This window comes from Aedes albopictus, chromosome 3 (genome assembly GCF_035046485.1).
Source record: "Aedes albopictus strain Foshan chromosome 3, AalbF5, whole genome shotgun sequence".
NCBI classification, from domain to species: Eukaryota; Metazoa; Arthropoda; class Insecta; order Diptera; family Culicidae; genus Aedes; species Aedes albopictus.
The window spans coordinates 154,905,982-154,925,668 of NC_085138.1; the positions used below are offsets into that span (position 1 = coordinate 154,905,982).

Sequence of the window (19,687 nt, forward strand, 5' to 3'; positions counted from 1 at the left end):
CTCAAATCCTTTTGGAGAAAAATAGGACAAACCCCCATTTGCACCTGGAGATTTGAAGTAAGCAGAGCTTTTTAGGGCCCACTAAGTCGATTATATAGCTATAATTCTCAAGCGAAAACTAGATACAGAATAATGATTTATCCGAAGATATATTGGACTTGAACAGATCAGAGTTGCAATGAACACAGGAATACCTCTTGCAGTCCGCACAGACCGCAGAGGACAAGCTTCTTTTAAAACAATAGTTATGGTATACCATAATGGAGGGCATTGTAGGTACAAAATCACAGTGAAACTCTCTTAGAGTAGCAATGGAAGCGAGTTATCCATAAAATGTGGTTGCAACCAATTAGTACAGGTTCCCTAGTTTGTTGAGCAGGGTCGCCTGAATACGCACATTTTGCGAAAGAACACTCAAAAGTGCAAAGGTCACATGGAGATTTTATACCTACAGGAGTAAAATGTCTTTTTGTGTCCCACGCTAATGTACATCACCATCGTCGGTCCTTAACCACTAAAGGCGGGGTTGATTGTAATCACTACATATCAAAACCTGGTCATCATAGGATGCGCGATAACAAAGTTCACGAACAGAGCGGAGGCAACGTGTTCCTCGATCAAATTCACGTTACGACTGCGCTCGGGTGGGATGTATATAGAGAAGAGAGAGAAAAAGTAGTTAGAAAGCTACAAAGCATGAGGAAAGGGACGTGTCAGGGATTGAACCCAGGACCTTCTGCATATGAATCAGAAGCGGTAGCCACCAGGCCACCTAGCCCGTCTTCGTGGCATTTAACCCTCTAATACCCAAATTTTTGAATTTGATCTAAATATCATTTTTCGTCATCTAAAATTGATTTAAACATGTTTTGGAAGGTGATTCTTTTTAATTCTCGATTTCGTGAATTCAGTTTTTGATTTTTCTAATTTTTATTTTTGAACATCCCCACACTTTTATATTTTTCCTGGAAGCCTATTTGGGGTACGGATTTTTTGAGATGAAAACATTTTGAGATTTTACGATAATTGTTGAAATATTTTTATTTTTAATTTTTTTCATAGAAAATTTTATTTTCCGTGTAATTTTAAGGAAAATAATTTTAGAGTGTATTCGATTCCCTTAAACTATTAAACTAGGGTAGAATGATTTGGGAAAAATTTAAAATATGTTAATTGTAGCGATTAAATACAAAATAAGCAATGACTTCTAAAAGGTGACTAAAACATCAATTTTTCAATGATTTTTTAAAAAATGTAAATACGCTTTGAAATACACCAAAAAACATTTTGAGATATACAAAACAGGCCTAAATATCAGCCAAAAATATAAAAATTTTGATTTTCCACGAAACAAAAATTACAAAAATGCTCAAACTATACCCCGTCTAAAGGCGGGGTTGGGTATTAGAGGGTTAACTGCAAATAATTCCAGGAAAAGTAAAATTTCTCATAGAAAACAAAAAGAAATAGAATATTTTCTACTGATTTTATTTCAAGTGCTAAAACTACATTATCAAGCCGAAAAAAAATACGATGGTGTGGTTAAAATCAAACAGGCCTATTATGCGAGTCGTTTGAGAAGAAAATTTTCCACTCGTTACAGCACAACCAACTCGCAGACTAAACCTGATTAACAGTTCAGCGCCATTGTTGACTTAGCTGAAACTGCTACGGGGTTTTCTACATAATTCAAAGAGAACTTTACTTTAAATAGGCCAAACGAACAAAGTTTCAGCTAAGATCCAAGAACAACACTGAGAATGTTACTTATTCACTAGTAATTACAATAAATCGGTATTCTTTGAAAAGATTTTGATTGCCTCTGCGGACATGACGCAACTACAAACAGCGAGAACAAGGTTGAAGCTTAATCAGAATTGTTTTAACAATAATTATAACTGATGATGGTTTAACATTTCCCGGAATGCCATTTCTCGCAAGAGGATTTTTTTGCTTAATTATGTTGAGAAATTTCTATTAGTGTTTGACTAACTGATTATGGTGGAACCGTGGAACGCAGTATCGATCCGAGAAATGACATCCCAGTCAATGTGAACCCACCTTACAAACGCATGTGTTAGTCACATATTACTTACAATTCTTGGTATGGATATAATTTTTTACCTTACAACTATCACAATTATAGATTTGGAACAAGATGAGCGCACAATCAATCATTAACGTGGCACACGCTGTCTCCATTCGGTCGTCCCCAGTATTTTTGTCGGAGAAAACGCCGCCCACGAACTAACAGAGAGGCAGCAATCGATCAGTCAGAGTAGCCGCAGCCGCAGACATTCCGCATGGCCTGCAGCAGCAGAAAGGTCGCCAGCGGAAAGCCAATTCGTCGCTATTTCAGCTTCTTCTGTTCGTTCCCCTTGTTCACCAGATCGGTCACAACGTTGTCCAGTTTGGTGCTGAAAGCCTCGAATGCAAAGCGCTGCTGGACGCGCTTCCGGCCCATCTCGCCCATCCGTTCGCAGTTCCGGTCGTCCTTGACGCATTTGGCCATGGCAGCGGCGAAACTTTCTGGGAGCGGATCGCACAGATATCCCGTTTGGTCGTGGATGATGGTTTCCGTGGGTCCTCCGCTGTTAGCTGCGATGACCGGCTTGGCCAGGTACATTCCCTCCAGCGGAACTATGCCGAAGTGTTCGTTTTCCGGGGTGTAGACCAGGACTTGGGCCCGCTGAAGCAGGAAGAGTTTCTCCCGATCGGTCGGCGAGCGGAGGAATTTTATCTTACTGCGGAGGCCCATGTCCTCGGCTAGGTCTTCCAGCTCGTCGAAATGTTCGACGTTCTCCAGGACGCGGTCGTCGTATCCGCCGGCCACTATGAGCAACAGTTTGTTCCATTCGTGGGGCGAGATCAGCTTTTGAAGCTTCTCAAAAGCTAGGAGGGCGAGTGGAAGGTTTTTCTTTCTCTCGTATCGGTTTATGGACAGGAAAACGAAGCTATCCGGAGGGATTCCTGCGATATGGTCCTGTTCCTCCAGAACGGTGTCGTCAAAGTATTTGGTGTTCAGGGAAGGGTACAGAATGTCCGGGTCCACCGAGATTCGTTTGAACGTTTCCTTGAACACCCGGCTGGTGAATTTGCTGTTGACCAGGATTCCGTCGGCTTGTCCGGTCGTGGCTTCTTCCAGGAAGTTCAACGGCATCCGGTAGTACTTCTTTAGCAAGCTGCCCGGCTTGGAGAGCAACTGATCCGGATAGTGGCAGTAGAATAGCACCTTCGGATTGGGTCGGGCCAACCGCAGGATTGGAATTCCCAGGGAGATCAGATCGCAAAACACCACATCGAAGCGTTCCTTCTTCGAGAGGAAAAAGGTAAAGTAGAACGCCGCATAGACCATTCTGACGTAAGCGCAAAGTGCGTAACACCGGCCGAAAATATCTCTTGGAATCCAGTCGCCTACCGTCTTGACGGCCAGTTTTCCATCCCTCGTTTCCTCGAAGCAGTGGTCCGGATCGTGGTGGTTGGTCAGGAAGCTGACCGTGTGGCCTTTGTTTTGCAGGGCGAGGGCCGCATCAACTACCAGCCGCTCGGCACCGCCGATACCCAGGTCCGGGTGGACGAAGAGAATGCGTACCATGTCCTGTTTAGGGAAATGGCATTGAAATCGTGTGATTTTTTGGGGGAAAACAAAACCAACTTACCTTTAATCCTTGTTGCTTTTCACCAAAATTGGAAAATCGGAAGTGAATCTACGATTTACGTGCAATGAACGAAGAATCTCCTGCGCGGATGCTGCATACGCAAAATTAGAGGTACGTGGGAGTGCCAGCAAAACAAGAGGAGATCTGTCAGAGGAGCGATCAAAACAGAATAGTGGTTTCGCAGCGCGGCGTCACGAACACTAATGCAAATCTACTGGTTGAAAATATGCCCATTTGATTTTGCCGGGAACAGCTGATTTTTGTTTACTATTTTCAACCAGTAACTCAGGTTGTGTTCGTGTAATGTAACGTGTACGTACACGCAACACCACTAAAAGCAGAAACCACTATGATAAAAGCACGCCTCAGTGGCAAATTTCAATTACTGCGTGAACGAGTGCTGACGTTCAGATCAAAATAATTTTGTCAAATTATTTGTTAAAATTCATTAGTGATATAAAATTCATGGACCCCTCGTTCGAAAAACAATCACAAGTTTTTGTTTTTATCGTGACAACGGTGATTAATTTTGTGCAAACTCCCAGCAATTTTTGCGATTTTCTCGTGCATTTGCGATTGAAATCGCCCAAAAATGGAATCCAAAGACGACGACTACTGGAACGACTCGGCCAACAAATCGTTCAACTTTGACGAGGATGACGTGAGTTGATTTTTGTATTTTTAAACTTCCCTCGAATCATCCACAAAATTTCTCACTGTTCTAACAGGTGGCCATTCTGGAGCTGCCCACTGGGGCCGGTAACCGCCGCAGCCTGTTTGGAGAGGATACGGCCTCGGAAGCCAACTTTGCCAGCGTCCAAAGTGAACTGCCGCTGCACATGATCATCTCGGAGGCCGATCTCACGTCCATCCTGGAGGATCAGTCCCGAAACGAGATGCCTCTTCTGTCGCCGAAAGGGATCAGCGTGGAGGAGGAAGTGAAATTGCTTCGCAAGAAGCTGCAGGAATTTAGTTTTGCTCCGTCGGCGGCGTCCGTCGTGGCGAAGCTTATTTTGGGTAAATGTTGCTCCCTGGAAATGTTCCGCTCGCTGCAGGAAAAGGAAGCCCTCCTGGACGAGGCCGTGGCCTGTGGCAATGGGAATGGGATATTGAAAGTGGTTCTCTTTTTGGAGAAGACTTTGAAGAAAAAGCTGCTGTATCGATTGCTTCAAACGAGGCCGGAGGCGGTTAATCATTATGTGAATTATATGGCACTGAGGCTGCAGGTCACCGAATGTACGGACCTATTAACGTAAGATAGTATTAAATCCGGTGTTTGTCTGTAATAAGTTGATGTTCTTGTTTCAGGTACCTCGGAAGACATCACGAAGCCAGCGTATGTGATTGTTACAAAAAGCTGAACTATATTTTAATGTTGGTTTAAATCTTTTCAGTTACTTCAATTTTCCATCTATGTACGAAGCACATCGAACATCGAATTCAAACGACAACGGTTGAAAAAGATCTACTCGGACTACTTTTCTCAACCAGGAGCAAATAGCTTCTACGCTCAACTAGTCGCCAATTACATCAATTTACTAGGTAGGTATACTGAGAGCTTATATTGAACATGTAAAACAGTATTTGGCTTTTGTTTGCAATTATCGCCTTGTCCGTCTGATGGAAAAGCTAGGAACGCCGTTATGCTTGTTCTACGAACTTAACCACAAGACTTTTATCAAACCTGCATTCCCATTTCAGAGCTCCAGGTAGTGGAACAACACTCGAACAGCTCAACAGCCGGCTCCATTCTAGACCGATCCGTGCTGGAAACCCTGTACTACATCTGCGGCCGCCACAAATGGGGAGATACCTCCCACCAACACAGCAACGAGAACCCCTTCAAACTGGCCGAAGCCCACCAGGTGGCGCAGTCGCAGTTCGAGTGGGTGGCCCTGAACGAGCGAGCCAAGCGCCAGGCGTGGATGGACTTCGATCACATATTCGAGAAGAAGGCGTGGCTCAATCTCACAAAGCAGAAATCTCTCAACATTCACATTCCCATCGATCGGACAATCCTAAGGCTGTTCGCGCTGCACGCACCGGATCCGGTGCTGAACAACTTTCTCGACAAAGTGGAAGATCCTCAGCGAAGGCTTGCCCTGGCACGGCGAGTCAACGCCCGGAGAGGGATTGTGGATGCACTGGTGGCCTTGAAGGATCGCCCGGAGTTGGAAAACTTTGCACGGTCGCTCGAGGGCGGAACCGAGGAGAGGTACTACGCGGACAAAGCTTTGAAGTCATTGGTGAGTAGTCGTTTTGGAAGGCTGGGTGATCGATGATTCAATCGTTTTTTGACTTTTTAGAACAACAAGTGGAAAAGTGATGCCATCAAGTTGATCAAATAATTTGCCTTCTTGAAGTATTAATAGTTTCGGATTTTTTTTAATAATCATGGCATTTTCCGCTTCCACCGTAACTTATATATCACGTCCCTTTAAGTCAGGAAGTCGAACTTTTCTACTGCAGTATATATTGTTGGATGTACCTAATATGGTATTCGTCAACTGCGAGTTGTTCCGCCTACCAGCATCTACTTCAGCATTGGCTTTCGCGTTTCAGGCTGAACCATACCACTGTTCCGTCAGAGGAACAGCTTAAGACCGGTAGCTCGATAGGAAGGTGGAGAACACTAGCCTTCAAAAAAGCTGTGGCTTCACTGGGGAGGAAAAGGCGGTTTTATAAAACTACTAAACTAGATAGGTTCCTATACATATTTCACTTCTGTACAGGTCTACACTCGTAATCGTAACAGTAGCCATATCTGCTATACTGATTAACGTTGCATATTCAACCGCACTTACTGAACCAAACTGAAGTCTACTATATATTTTTATGAACCTTTGGTACGTTAAGGGTCGTCCAAACTGTCCTGAAGTTTAGTTCTTGGCAGAAACACTGAATTGTAACATTACACATCCAACTGTAATCTGTAATCCCCCTGGAATTTGATGAGTCATCCCAAGATAGTTTTGAGTTATTCCAGATCATCCAAACTACTTCATAGACCTTAGCTTCAGGTCTCCACTTGTGATTATAGCTTTTGCCACTACGTTAAGTAGTGTTACATAATCCACTGTATTTAGCAAAGTACATTCGAGTCGACTATCGGAATCAAAACAAAGAGTTCATTCGAGAGCTAAGTGAGAATTCTCGATTGCTCTCACTCCACTCGTGGAATGAGCACAAATAATTGTTGTTATATATTCCCGGGATAGTATTAGCACAGAGAAACAGACGTCACACTCCACTCGCTTCCCATCGATCACCTTTTTAACGCCCAAGTAACCACAAGCATTATATCATAACATTAATTCAATCGTATTATAGTTTAGCTAATGCAAGATAACTTTTATTTTACATCTGCCAAGTAATGAAGCGTTTAATCTACATTATGAAAGCATTGAAGCATTACGAGATTTTGACAGTTCTGTAAAGTTCTATGGCAGTTGTTTATTGCTTCATTGCATTACCATGATAAAAGTTTTATAACAATCAATAATGCAAGCATTTATTACTTTATATATGCCTTTACTAAAGCTTCTATCGAGTAGTGTACGGTAGTTCGGCAGCAGCAAAGTTTCGCGCGCTCGCTTTGCTAGATTTTTGCGATTTTTTTTTTCTTCTCTGTGGGGCACCGACGACGGGACGCCAAGCAGTCAGTAGTGTGCGGTAGGGTAGGACGGGGCAAGATGACCACCCGGGGCAAGATGAGCACCCCTCCGTTTTACTACTTTTATGATGAATTTTGCCCAAACAACTTCATAACCCGTTAGAATAATGATCATCCTGTTTGTAAACCTGATAAAAGGTACTTCATAATGAACGAATTATGCAATATTGTCAAATAAGTCGATAGCATGGAATTTAGCATTTTCTTATAAGAAATCATCAGAATAAAATAAGGTTTTTATGTCAGAATCAAATTTTTACCATAATTCTAGTTATCAGCCAACATTACTAGCTTACTGCAAAGCATTTTAATTTACATTAGAAAATATTTTCTAAAAACAAACATTAAAATTTATTCAATTTTAGTTATTTACCTATAGTGGGGCAAGATGAGCACGCCTGATGGTAATATAGAAAATATTTTGAAATTATTGTAATCCACTCAATAGTGCCGAACATAGGTTTCCGTAACCTCTGCAACTATTTGGCTGAGTAAATTTCTAAAAATAAGCAACCTAATAATCGTTTATTGTTTTCGGGTCATTTTGTATAAAGTATTATAAAACCGCATTTTTTTCAATAATCGAAAAAAAAATGATAATTTTAGAACGTGATACCATAGCTATACACAAGGTTCACTATATCAATCAGTGTATGACCAATTTATTGTTAAAATATTGGGATTTTAATGAAGTGCTCTTCTTGCCCCGTAGGGGTGCTCGTCTTGCCCCGTAGCATGTTCGAACTGACCTTAAATCATCTTTTTTGTTTAGTCAAATAAATCATCCTTATTGTGAATTTTTAACCCTCTCATGTTTATGGGTGATAGAAAACAAGATATAGAAGAGAACTACTGAGAGGTACTTTGAAAAATTGTGTTAACTTTCAATAAACTCAACGTGATCCTTAGGGTGCTCATCTTGCCCCGCCCTACCCTAGTTCGGCAGCAGCAAAGCTTCGCGCGCTGGCTTTGCTAGATTTTTGCGATTTTTTTTTCTCTTCTCTCTGCGGGGCTCCGACGACGGGACGAGTGTGCGCACGCCGTGGTTCGAGTCGGTTCCGAATTTTTCGCTTCCCATCGGCGCTAGTTTCCAATACACTTTTAGTTGATAATAAATATTTTCTTTCATTTTTTTGCATTTACACAAAAGAGTGGAAGTGCTAGTTCGGGTTCGCCGGTCGAGAAAAAATCCGGGCGCCGACAAGTGAGTCGCGTTCAGTGTATTTCTGTGTGGAATAGACTAAAGGTTTCTGCTCCCTAGTGGAGTGGAGACGCGCGATAGAATTTTCTTTTTGGCTAGATTTTGCGTCGAAAAGTGGTCGGTTGTTAACGGCGGTATGTGTATATTGATCCATTGTCAAATCATATCACCAACCATAGGTGACTCCCGGACTGACAATGTACCTTACCCTACTAACAAAAAATTCCTTCCTGAGACAAACGTGGAGATGCAGCGAGTCGCGGTCTTTTTAACAACGTTTGTCTTACTAACATTCCCTTCCATCCTCGATGACCGTAAGGACGTGGCCGGCGCCGTTATTGACCTTATTAAAGTTGAGAGCTCTCGACCTATGTACATTTCCTCCGGATAATGCCAGGACATCAACATATGAAAAGTTTTTCAATACTGCAGAAAATATTATTAGTGGCTTACCCCCGGAAGTAAAAGTACATATTTATGGCGATTTTAATCAGCGTGACATTGACTTTATTGCAGATATTGACAATGAGAGCATTTTGCTCCCAATTGTTGGTGAAAACGAAACGCTTCAGTTCATTTGTGATAAATCAGCAAGCCTTGGGCTTAATCATATTAATCATGTGAGAAATCAGCAAGATTGTTTTTTAGATTTATTAATGACAAATATTGATGAAGATTTTTGTGTGGCAGAATCACTGACCCCATTATGGAAAAATGAAGTTTTTCACACAGCTCTTGAGTTTTCTATATTCGTATATGCCAACAACAGACCTGATGATTGTGAATTTGAAGAAGTTTTTGACTATCGTTCTGCTAACTATGAAAGTTTGAGGAAAAAACTTAGTGATATTGATTGGCAAACACTATCGAGAAATGAAGACAATATCGATGTTGCAGTTGACATATTCTACGAGAAAATGTTTGAGATAATACAGACTGAAGTACCATTAAAAAAGAAAAGACGTCATGGCAACTCAAAACATCCTGTATGGTTCAATAAAGAAATAAAAATTAAAAAAATCGCAAGCAGAAAGCTCATAAAATTTATAAGAAAAATAGCAACAATGAAAATTTATCAAACTATTTAAATATTTGCGATCAATTAAATCTGGCCATTAATTTTGCGTTCGAAGAATACAATACAAAAACGGAGCTCGAAATAAAGTCATGCCCAAAAAATTTTTATCATGTCGTGAATGGCAAACTAAAATCAGACAACTTTCCTTCGGAAATGCAACTTGACGAAAAAACAGATGACAACGCGGAAAAAATCTGCAAACTTTTTGCAACCTTTTTCCAAGAAGTTTATACCACTTTTTCGGAAGAAGATCGAAAGCGTGAATACTTTTCATTAATTCCAGAATATTCAAGAGACATTCGCGTTGATCAAGTTAAAGTACATGAAATTACAGACGCTCTCAACAATTTAGATGCCTCTAAAGGACCTGGACCTGACGGGATCCCACCTTTATTTTTGAAGTCTTTGTCATTGGAATTGACGGCGCCATTATTTTGGCTTTTCAACACTTCACTTAAAACAGGTAATTTTCCATCAACATGGAAAAAGTCTTTCTTAATACCCATATTCAAAAGCGGCAAGAAATCTGACGTGCGTAACTACCGAGGTATCGCTATTATTTCATGCATTCCCAAATTGTTCGAAGCAATAATTAATGGAAATTTATTTCAGCAAATCAAAAACAGGATAACTCATAATCAACATGGCTTCTTCAAAGGGCGTTCCACCAGTACAAATCTGGTGGAATTCATTAACTACTCATTGAATGCCATGGATAATGGGAAATACGTAGAGGCTATCTATACAGATTTCAGTAAAGCTTTTGACCGTATCGATATACCCATGCTACTCTTTAAATTGGAAAAAATAGGGTTCGAACCAGGTCTTCTTAAATGGGTTGAATCATACCTCACGAATCGTCAACAAATAGTTAAATTCAAAAGTGCTAAATCAAGTCCAATACATGTAACTTCAGGAGTTCCTCAAGGATCTCATTTAGGCCCACTTTTGTTTATCTTGTATGTCAATGATGTTTCTTTTATACTTAGTAAGACTAATATTCTCATATATGCTGACGACATGAAACTGTACTTCGAAATAAGAAACAATGAAGATTTTATGTTATTCCAAAATGAAATAAATGTATTTTACACATGGTGTCAGAAAAGCCTATTGAAACTTAATGTAAAAAAATGTAACTCCATTTGCATTAGCAGGAAGTTAAACACGCCAAACACAACAGTTTTGTTGGGAGGTCAACCAGTACAAAAATGTGAAAGAATAAGAGACCTTGGTGTACTAGTAGATTCTAAAGTGACATTTATAGATCATTATAATACAATCATTAACAAGGCCAATAAGATGCTTGGGTTCATAAAACGTTTTAGTTACAATTTCCACGACCCATACACAATAAAAACATTATATATTTCCTATGTTCGTTCAATACTAGAATATTGTTGTATAGTATGGTCGCCATTTTCAGATAATCACGTCAGCCGAATAGAATCTGTTTTTATTATTCGCTCTTCGCAAACTAGGTTGGAGATGTGGGCAGCCTCTGCCACCTTATGAAGCACGGTGCAAGCTGTTAGATATCCAAACATTAAAAGAACGTCGAAAATTCGCCATGATTTCATTTATAAATGACGTCGTATCCAACCGAGTTGATTCACAGGAAATTTTATCAAAATTGAATTTTTATGCACCTACTCGTCAATTACGGAATCGCAGCATTTTTTCTACTAATCACTATCGTACTAATTATGCCATGTTTGGACCTATAAATCAAATGATGAGGTTATATAATGAACAATGTGAGTCCATTGACTTCGGTATGTCGAAAGCTAAGCTTAAGAGACAATTGAATGTAATTCGTTACTAAAAAAATAATGTTAGGTTAAGAAAACATAGTTGTAACAAATGGTCTACATATAATTGACGACGAATAAATAAATAAATTGAGAATAGTAAGCTAGTCCCAAGCCCTATTCATTGGTTCCTTGTGCAATTTCGATTGCTCTGGTCAATCACGGAGTAGCAACTACGAATTATGCGGTCATCTATGCTCATGCTATGCTCATGCCTTTACTAAAGCTTCTATCGTTGTAAACAGAAAAATACCCCTCAGTTCGAAAAAAAAAACTGTAAAACATTTTTAGAAACAGAACCATTCGGAACAAAAGAAAAACAAACCAAAACTTCATGGATTGCTGCGTAGCACTTAGATTATCATGCTCAGATGTTGCTGTTTGAAAATTTATATTATGTATGGTTTCTGGTTGGGATATGAAAACAATCAGATGCTGAGGGAACAAAAATTATGTGGGGTATTGGTTTCCTTATTTAACATATCACCCCGATTTCATAAAATGAAGGATTAAAGCGCTGTTTGTATTGTTTCTTATTTAGATAACTGATGGCATTCAGATCCCAGCACATTGTTTTAGAGTTGCTGAAAACACAACTCAATAAGGCACGAGCTAAGTATACGTTACCTTATGTTGCACATTTTTTCAGGTGCAAAATACATGGCATCGTAGCACACAGCGTTAGCGCGTCCGAATTTCGTCGTGGTCCAGTTTCAGCAGCCTAGGTTCAATTCCCGAAATACAATAAAAAACATCAAAGTGAGAGTATCGGAACAAGTATGAGAAGATAAAAATAGATAGAAAAATGAAAAACATACACTCGCTGCGCTGGCGTCGTTTTTGCTCCTGTTTGACGTTTTCTCATTACTGCCACCTAGCACAGTACGTTTAGCATTGGGCAGTTATGTTTCATGCGACGTATGCATTTCAAACGGAATCGCTCAAGTAATTTCCGTTCACCCAACTAACATTTATTGTGAATGTAAACGTCAACAAAGCGTCCTCAATACGGCTTGATGCTGAGTTACTGTGTTGTACATATGGACGGAAGCTTCTATGCAAGCCCTATACCAATGAATCTGGCGAACTTAATCCACTTGTACATGCTGTGCGATCAGCTTCTATGCCACCTAGTCATAGCTCTTTTCTCGGCTCCTATGTAACCCCTAACTGAATAACATCTTGAGAAGGCGCTTTTTCAGCATTTTCGCAGTTGTTAAATAATAGTTTTACGGCATCCCCAAATTAAACGATTAAATATAATTAGGTTATGGATACCATGACGCAATACATGTGGAACTGGAATTATCACTTTTAAAATTGAATAATTAAAGTACTTGCCGCTACTTGAAATCGAACTCCCGATCTCCATATCCACTGGTCCCGATGATGTCCTCGCTGCCACACTGCTATATATAAATAACATAGAAAATAGCCCGTTTTGTTTTACTCCAGACAAGGCTTCATAATTGTGCCACAAGAAACCTTACCCAACTTCATCTTGCTGCAAAAGCTTGTGAAACGTCAAACGCAATAATGTTTACATTGAACAAGCTGTGTAGTTGCGCCGACAGATTCTTCTTCACAGCTTCTAGCTGAAAGAGTGTTCTTTAAACGGCTACGAAGCGCTGCTGTTCTGTGTTTTGGCAACATTACAAAACGTACTGTATAAAAGCAGCTGTTGTAGTGGCTGGGACTCTTACTCGATTTGTGTGAAGAATTAGCAATAAGTTAAAATTCACAAATACAAAGAAATTAAAAAAAAAAAAAAAAAAAAAAAAAATCTTACTCGATTTACACATCTTCCGGCAAATCATCCGGCATTGAATTAAAGTGCAATAAAAGCAACCCAAATAATTTCACAGCACAGACATGGATAGCTGTAAAGAATTTGTGTAGTAGCCATATATCCCGCTTAAAGTTTGTTTTGACAATAATGTTTATATCCGACAAAGCCGTGTTGGTAAACCAACGATTTCTTTATCACAGCTTCTAGCCGTAATGAAATCGCATAACGGCCTTTAAAGCGCTGCTGGTTTGGGGATTTGTCAGTATAACGAATTGTACTGTATAGTAGCAGCTGTTTTGTTAGTGGGGACTCCTATTCGATGTGTTCAAGTTTTCACATCTTCCGGGAAATCTCCCGGAGTTGGAATAGAGTGGAGTAAAGGCAGCACCAGTGACAAGCAATGGATTTCTGAAAACCGAGTTTGGTAGCTGTATGGTGCTTGTTTTGCAGTCGTGTATTAGCCTATGATTTATATTTGACTAGCTTTCCTTTTATTCAGCGTTGACTGCTTTTACTCGATGGTTACACAACAGAAAGCAAATGACTGAAGCTTATAGCGCTGAAAATGTTAGTTGGGCAGTGCATTATTTTTCCGTGACCGGAATGGTCAAGAAATTTAGCACAGCAAGCCCCATTTGATGTAACGTTTCGTTTCAGCTCCGTACTAGGATCCGGAATAAAGCGACGCTTTCTCATTTCTTGAGCAATTCCTTGCCTGAATTTTACAAGCATCAATATAGGCCAAGAAATTTCTTGCGATCAGCGTAACCCATTAACAGCGATGTTTTTCAATGAAATTTGTACTAATGCCTGGTTTAGACTGTTCAACTGAGATGAGCATCTGATTTGCAAACTTCTCAAACATGTTCAATCCAACGACGTGTTTAGACTTGTTGTAACCCGTCTGCAAGTGTACCTCAAATGAGAGCCAGTGCAAGTAGAGAGTACACGATCTGAATAAATAAAGATAACGAGTCGTATCGTAACAGCTGACTGAACAGCATGTCTTTTACTGTCGCTCCCGTCCTCCCTATAGTTGCCTTCGTCTTAGACCATTTTGATGGTTACTTCAAGACTGAGAAAATGACTTGAGTGTTCACTTGCAAGATCTTGAATGCATCTCAGTTGAAGCAAGTGTTAACATTGTTCAACTCTTGCGGTTCGTAAGCAAACTGAATTGAATTCAGCTCATTTGACAGATGACTTAAATTCAACTCACATGAATCGCGGGTTCAGACGGGGCAAGCGAGATGATTTCATTTGACTTGAACCGAAAAGTTCAACATGTTCAACATTCGTTCAAGTCAAGTTAGTTGCTCAAGTGAGATGAATGGTGGTGTTTACACATTCAATTCACATTCAATTGGGCACTTTCCATTGACTTGAATCAAGTCACTTGCACCATGTAAACCAGGCATAAGGGTTACGTCTGTTTCTCTGTGGTATTAGTATGGGTTATCCTTACTGTTCTTATAGGGCTTAGTTTTGGTGAAAACAACCACAAACCACTATAACATGACTTACCTTACTTTACTTAGCCTGATCTAAGGCCGGGGTGGCCTCTGCTGTACATAGTAGCCGTCTCCATTCCACTCGGTCCATGGCTGTTTGTCTCCAGTTCCGAGGTGATTTCGTTTTAGATAGTCACGTTACACAACCAAATAGGATCCATACCCATAGACCTCTTAACTCTTTAGGGTCACTTCATGATAGTTTTGTGATAATTTAGGTCATCCAATCTTTCATGGACTGCACAGCTTTATTTCTACATTTGCAATGCTAGCCTGTTTCACTGAATATCGCAGTTTAACAAAGTACATGATGACAAAGGGCTCCAGGGAAGAAACACCGCGTTCGCCTATCCGAATTTCTATCGACGGTGATGGAATCGAGGCGGTTGAAGAATTCGTGTACTTGGGCTCACTGATGACCGCCGACAACGACACCAGCAGATAAATTCAGAGGCGCATTGTGGCAGGAAATTGAGCATACTTTGGACTCCGCAGAACTCTACGATTGAAGCACGAAGCATGGACTCTACGTGCAGTGGGCTAACGCGCCCATGGGGTTTTCGAACGGAAGGTGCCGCGTACCATCTACGGCGGAGTGCAGATGGAAGACGGGAATTGGAGAAGGCGAATGAACCACGAAGCATCAGCTGTTGCGAGAATCAACCATCGTCAACACCGCGAAAATCGGGAGGCTAGAGTGGGTGAGTCAAGTCATCAGGATGTCGGATAGCAACCCGACTAAAATGGTTCTCGAGAGTCATCCGACCGGTACAAGAAGACGTGGTGAGCAGCGAGCTAGGTGGGTCGATCAAGTGGAGCACGATCTGCGGACCCTTCGCAGAGTGCGGAACTGGAGACACGCAGCTATGGACCGAACAGAGTGGAGACGACTTCTATATGTACAGCAGAGGTCACTCAGGTCTTTGTCTGACCGGTATGCTAAGGTTATGAACCATATTTACTAATACTCTTCAAAGACTAATAGGCATTGTTCTGTTTCTAGCTGTAGGCTCCATGTAATATATTGCAGGGCAGTGTGTACGATTTTGAATATCCCGAAGTTATGGCATAGTCTCTGATTGTATTCTGTGAGCTCCAGTAAGTACAATAGATTATACAACATAACTCTATATAGTTAAAACAGAAACTTCAATTGCTGTAGAGGCTAGATTTTAAACATCATAATACCCCATGATGATGATGACTTCAGCTGATCTGATGTTGTCCATTGAACATTTAGAAGATTTGCTGGACATGATAGATTCCATATTGTAGCTTTGTAAAAACAAATTTATTGGACATACACCCGTAGACTTTGGGAACAAAGCTCAAGAATAGTTTGGAAGACCTAGGATATCCCGACTGATCTGATTCTGTCTTTTGAACTTTCAGAAGACTAACTGGACATGATAGAATACAAATCGTAGCTTAGTATAATGAAGTTACCGTTACATCCGTAGACTTTAGTATCTATTACTCAAGAACTACAGTTTGGATGACCTAGGATATCCAGAAAAAATATTCTGCATCATATTCCACCCTTTTTATGTTGTTGAGCACTAAAACCCAGAGGCGCCTCGTCCACATGTTCGACCTGTTCTTGGAACGGGTATAGGCTGAGAATAAAACTCGCAAAATAATCTTTAAGTAGATAATATTATACAAAAAGAATAAACTAAATTTAAAACTCCCACCACACATACCCCATAACAACTTGCACACAAGGCGCTAACATCGTTCCCAGTTTATGAAGAACGAAAGACGACTCCAAGTCATCCACCGGCAGAAACCAACAAGAGCATGCGAGAGCCAGCCCTGCGCAGCTCTCTCTTGCTCGACTCTTCGAAACTACATGCCACCGGTTCCCCGATTCATGCGAACGATGGATGCTGTTCCCAAACCAACAGTTTTCTCACTTTTTTTGCCTCCGAACGGCAGTGTTCATTCGAATTCATTTCATTTTACTCTGTCGCTCATACGTTCCCTACTCGTCTAGAACCAGCAGCAGCGTTGTCAACGTTTCTTCCCATTTTTCACTTCCCGCCTGCTTCTCACGCGAACACGCACGCTAAGCGCAACCGGCTAAAGTCTTTAAAATCATGTTGAAAATTTACAGTTTTAGAATGCTAAAAAATGTATGTTGTATCGTTGTTGGAAATTAAAGGATTATTTAACAATATCTACAAAAATGGAATAACGAACATTGATTGCACAGTATTTATATAAATACTTTGCCAGCTATGCTTACCGATCAGGTTCTCAAATGTGTGTAAATGATTGTTAGCATGCTGGTCGGTATACTCTTTAGAGAAAAAAGCGATGGATACCAGAGGCACACAGCTAAACGCAAAGAGCTTCTTCAGTGGAAAGTTTACATGTGTGTAGCAAAACCAGAAATGAATGAAAGTTTAGACTGTGGTTTCTCGGTTTGTCGTTCTACGTAGGCTGAGAACAACTTGCGCAGCTAGAGCACATTTTGGCACACCCAATGTCGTGCGCGCTTGTTATGCATTACATCCAGCGTGGATGAAGCTGGGGGCCGAATGTTCTCTAGCTCGTTGGCAACGGTTTCTAAATTTTAACTTCGAGGCCATTACGTGCTAAAACAATTTATAGAGGTGGAAATTTCTAACATTTGCGGAAAAGAGAGCATGTTGGACATGATTGAAAAAAAAAAACAAGTATCGTCGGTGTGTGAAGAACGTTAGAAAATGACTTCCACCGAAAATGGATTTTTCTAAAAGTATGTTAGATACCAAACTTCGGAAGTCGCTCAAAGGCGCATCTGAATGCGAATCGCATCTTTATTCACGATGAAAATGCGAAAGATATTTTTCAGAAAATGGTTAACAAACAAGAAGATAAAAATCAGCTTATGTTAAAAACCACAATACTAAAACAAAAAAAAAAACAGCAAGCATAAATAGTATAAAATAACTCTAATGTGTTTTCATTTAGTAAAATAGTAATCTGTAGAACAGGTCAGTCTGCTAGTCACGAGACGCCTCTGCTAAAACCACTGAAATACGTAGGGAAAACTCTCTAATATCGCTATAAATAAATCCGGCTTCAAAGGGTTAAGTCATTATTGCTCAATATTTAATATATCATAATTTTATTGCAGGTACCATAATAACGTTTATGTTGAATAATTGAAAGTTTTGTTTGTTTTACAACTACACATCTCATCCCTTTAACTTGTGAGTAGATTTTTGATTTCCCTCACGATTGTCTCGTCACAAACCAGCAGTCCTTCGCCATCAGCTGCATTTCCTCCCATCGAAATAGAGCCTCCTTTGGGGCCCTTTCTCAGCGAGCGAGCTGAAGCATGAACTGCTCGGCATCCAGTTTTTTGAACTATCTCTTGTACGTTCCTCGGAGAAACACCCGACCCAGGCATTACCGTTAGTTGCATACGTTCGCTCTGAAATAGAAGATTATTGATTGGGATATCAAAATTAGTGCTATTCGCCAGCAAGCCGGACTTACCTCTGAAACAAATTTGACCATTTCCGTGAGATTCTGGATTCCTTCCATGGCCGTACCCTCCAGTCCACTGCTCAGCAGCGTCGTGAATCCCAACGATGCCACCAGCTCCGAGTTTTCCAACATCTTGCTCCGGTCCGTACAGTCGAACGCCCTGTGGAATGTGACCGGCTTTTTGTGCTTCGACGCTTCCGCCACCACCAACCCGCAGTGCTCCCGGTGCACATTTCCGGTCTCATCCAGCGCTCCAAACACGAATCCATCGGCTCCATTCTGCGCCAGCAGTTCCAAATCGTGTAGCATGATCCGCATTTCGGGTTCACTGTAGCAGAAGTCGCTTCCCCGGCGACATCGCACCATAGCATATAGCTTTACCTCCCGATGTTGAACGACATTCTCCAGGGTGAATCTACGTATCTCGCGAAGCAATCCCACGGATGGTGTTAGGCCACCTTCGCTCAGCGCGGCGCACAATTCCAGGCGATCTGCTCCACCGCGGATTGCTGCCACGGCTGAAGCGAACGAATCGATACAGATTTCCAGCAGTGGGGAGGACATGGTCGGGCAGTAATTATTTTAAAGATTATTATGAAAATCCAGGTGAAAATAAAGCAAGCATATATTCTATACATATATGTAGGTAGATGTGCAAGCTATGTCGTCGGCTATGAAAACAGAAAGTTGATAACGAGTGTGTCATGTATAAATATCGTCGCTTCAGTAACATATTGTCCTATGCGTTCATTTTGTCTGGAAGACAAGATTATTTTACTTAATTTATTTTACAAATTTTACCTACACGACCGTTCAAGTATATATGGCTGATGTCGCAGGCATTTTTTCTCAGCCACGGAACCATTAGTTCATGATATATTTTTTCCATCTCCTCTGCACGTATAGTCCATGTTTCGTGCCCATAGAGAACTACCGGTCTAAATCAGCGTTTTGTAGATAGTTAACTTCGTGTGATGGGAAACTTTGTTCGATCGTAGAGTTCTACGAAATCCATAGTAAGCTCGATTTCCTGCCACAAAGCTTCTCTGAATTCCATTGGGCCAGCCAGCACCAACCAACCCACCTCCCCCCCCCTCCAAGAATTTTTAATGACAATATATGGGAATAAGAAAAAATCTGTAAACCACTGTCTTAATGACAAACATAGACCTATAATAGACACTTATTTGGAATAATATTTGTTAAAATTGATAGTTATTGTAGATTATTTTAATCCAAAATAGTATATGTAATTTACTCCGTTAGTTTTTGTTTGGAAATATAGTAAAACCAGAATTATATAAGTAGCAATGCTTTAGAGACGAACAAGCCTAGGGCTAAGAGTCTCTATAATAAAAACAAATCAATCAATCAAATCAATACTTCGAACAACTTTTTTTTTAAATCGCCGAGAAATGAAATCTCAATGATAGTTTTCAAAGGAATTCTTTGACGGGTATCCCAAAGAGCCTTTGAATTTTCTAG

At 40.6% G+C, this 19,687-nt stretch overlaps 3 protein-coding genes across 3 annotated transcripts; 1 reads left to right on the forward strand and 2 right to left on the reverse strand.

Annotated features, from left to right (window-relative positions):
• Positions 1-2,131: 2,131 nt before the first annotated feature.
• LOC109431792 (alpha-1,3/1,6-mannosyltransferase ALG2) lies at positions 2,132-3,809 on the reverse strand. The gene is made up of 2 exons (XM_019708057.3): positions 3,660-3,809; positions 2,132-3,598 (listed from the first exon to the last, which is right to left on the reverse strand). Exon 2 carries the CDS (start codon positions 3,593-3,595, stop codon positions 2,351-2,353), a length of 1,245 nt encoding a protein of 414 aa, XP_019563602.3. The 5' UTR covers positions 3,596-3,598; positions 3,660-3,809; the 3' UTR covers positions 2,132-2,350.
• A 295-nt stretch (positions 3,810-4,104) lies between these two features.
• LOC109431791 (vacuolar protein sorting-associated protein 16B) lies at positions 4,105-6,051 on the forward strand. The gene is made up of 6 exons (XM_019708056.3): positions 4,105-4,320; positions 4,388-4,911; positions 4,968-4,995; positions 5,054-5,201; positions 5,361-5,905; positions 5,966-6,051. The coding sequence occupies exons 1-6, from the start codon at positions 4,252-4,254 to the stop codon at positions 6,005-6,007; spliced, it is 1,356 nt and encodes a 451-aa protein (XP_019563601.3). The 5' UTR covers positions 4,105-4,251; the 3' UTR covers positions 6,008-6,051.
• Positions 6,052-17,810: 11,759 nt separating this feature from the next.
• LOC109431839 (copper homeostasis protein cutC homolog) lies at positions 17,811-18,775 on the reverse strand. The gene is made up of 2 exons (XM_062860188.1): positions 18,212-18,775; positions 17,811-18,146 (listed from the first exon to the last, which is right to left on the reverse strand). The coding sequence occupies exons 1-2, from the start codon at positions 18,764-18,766 to the stop codon at positions 17,916-17,918; spliced, it is 786 nt and encodes a 261-aa protein (XP_062716172.1). The 5' UTR covers positions 18,767-18,775; the 3' UTR covers positions 17,811-17,915.
• Positions 18,776-19,687: the final 912 nt, after the last annotated feature.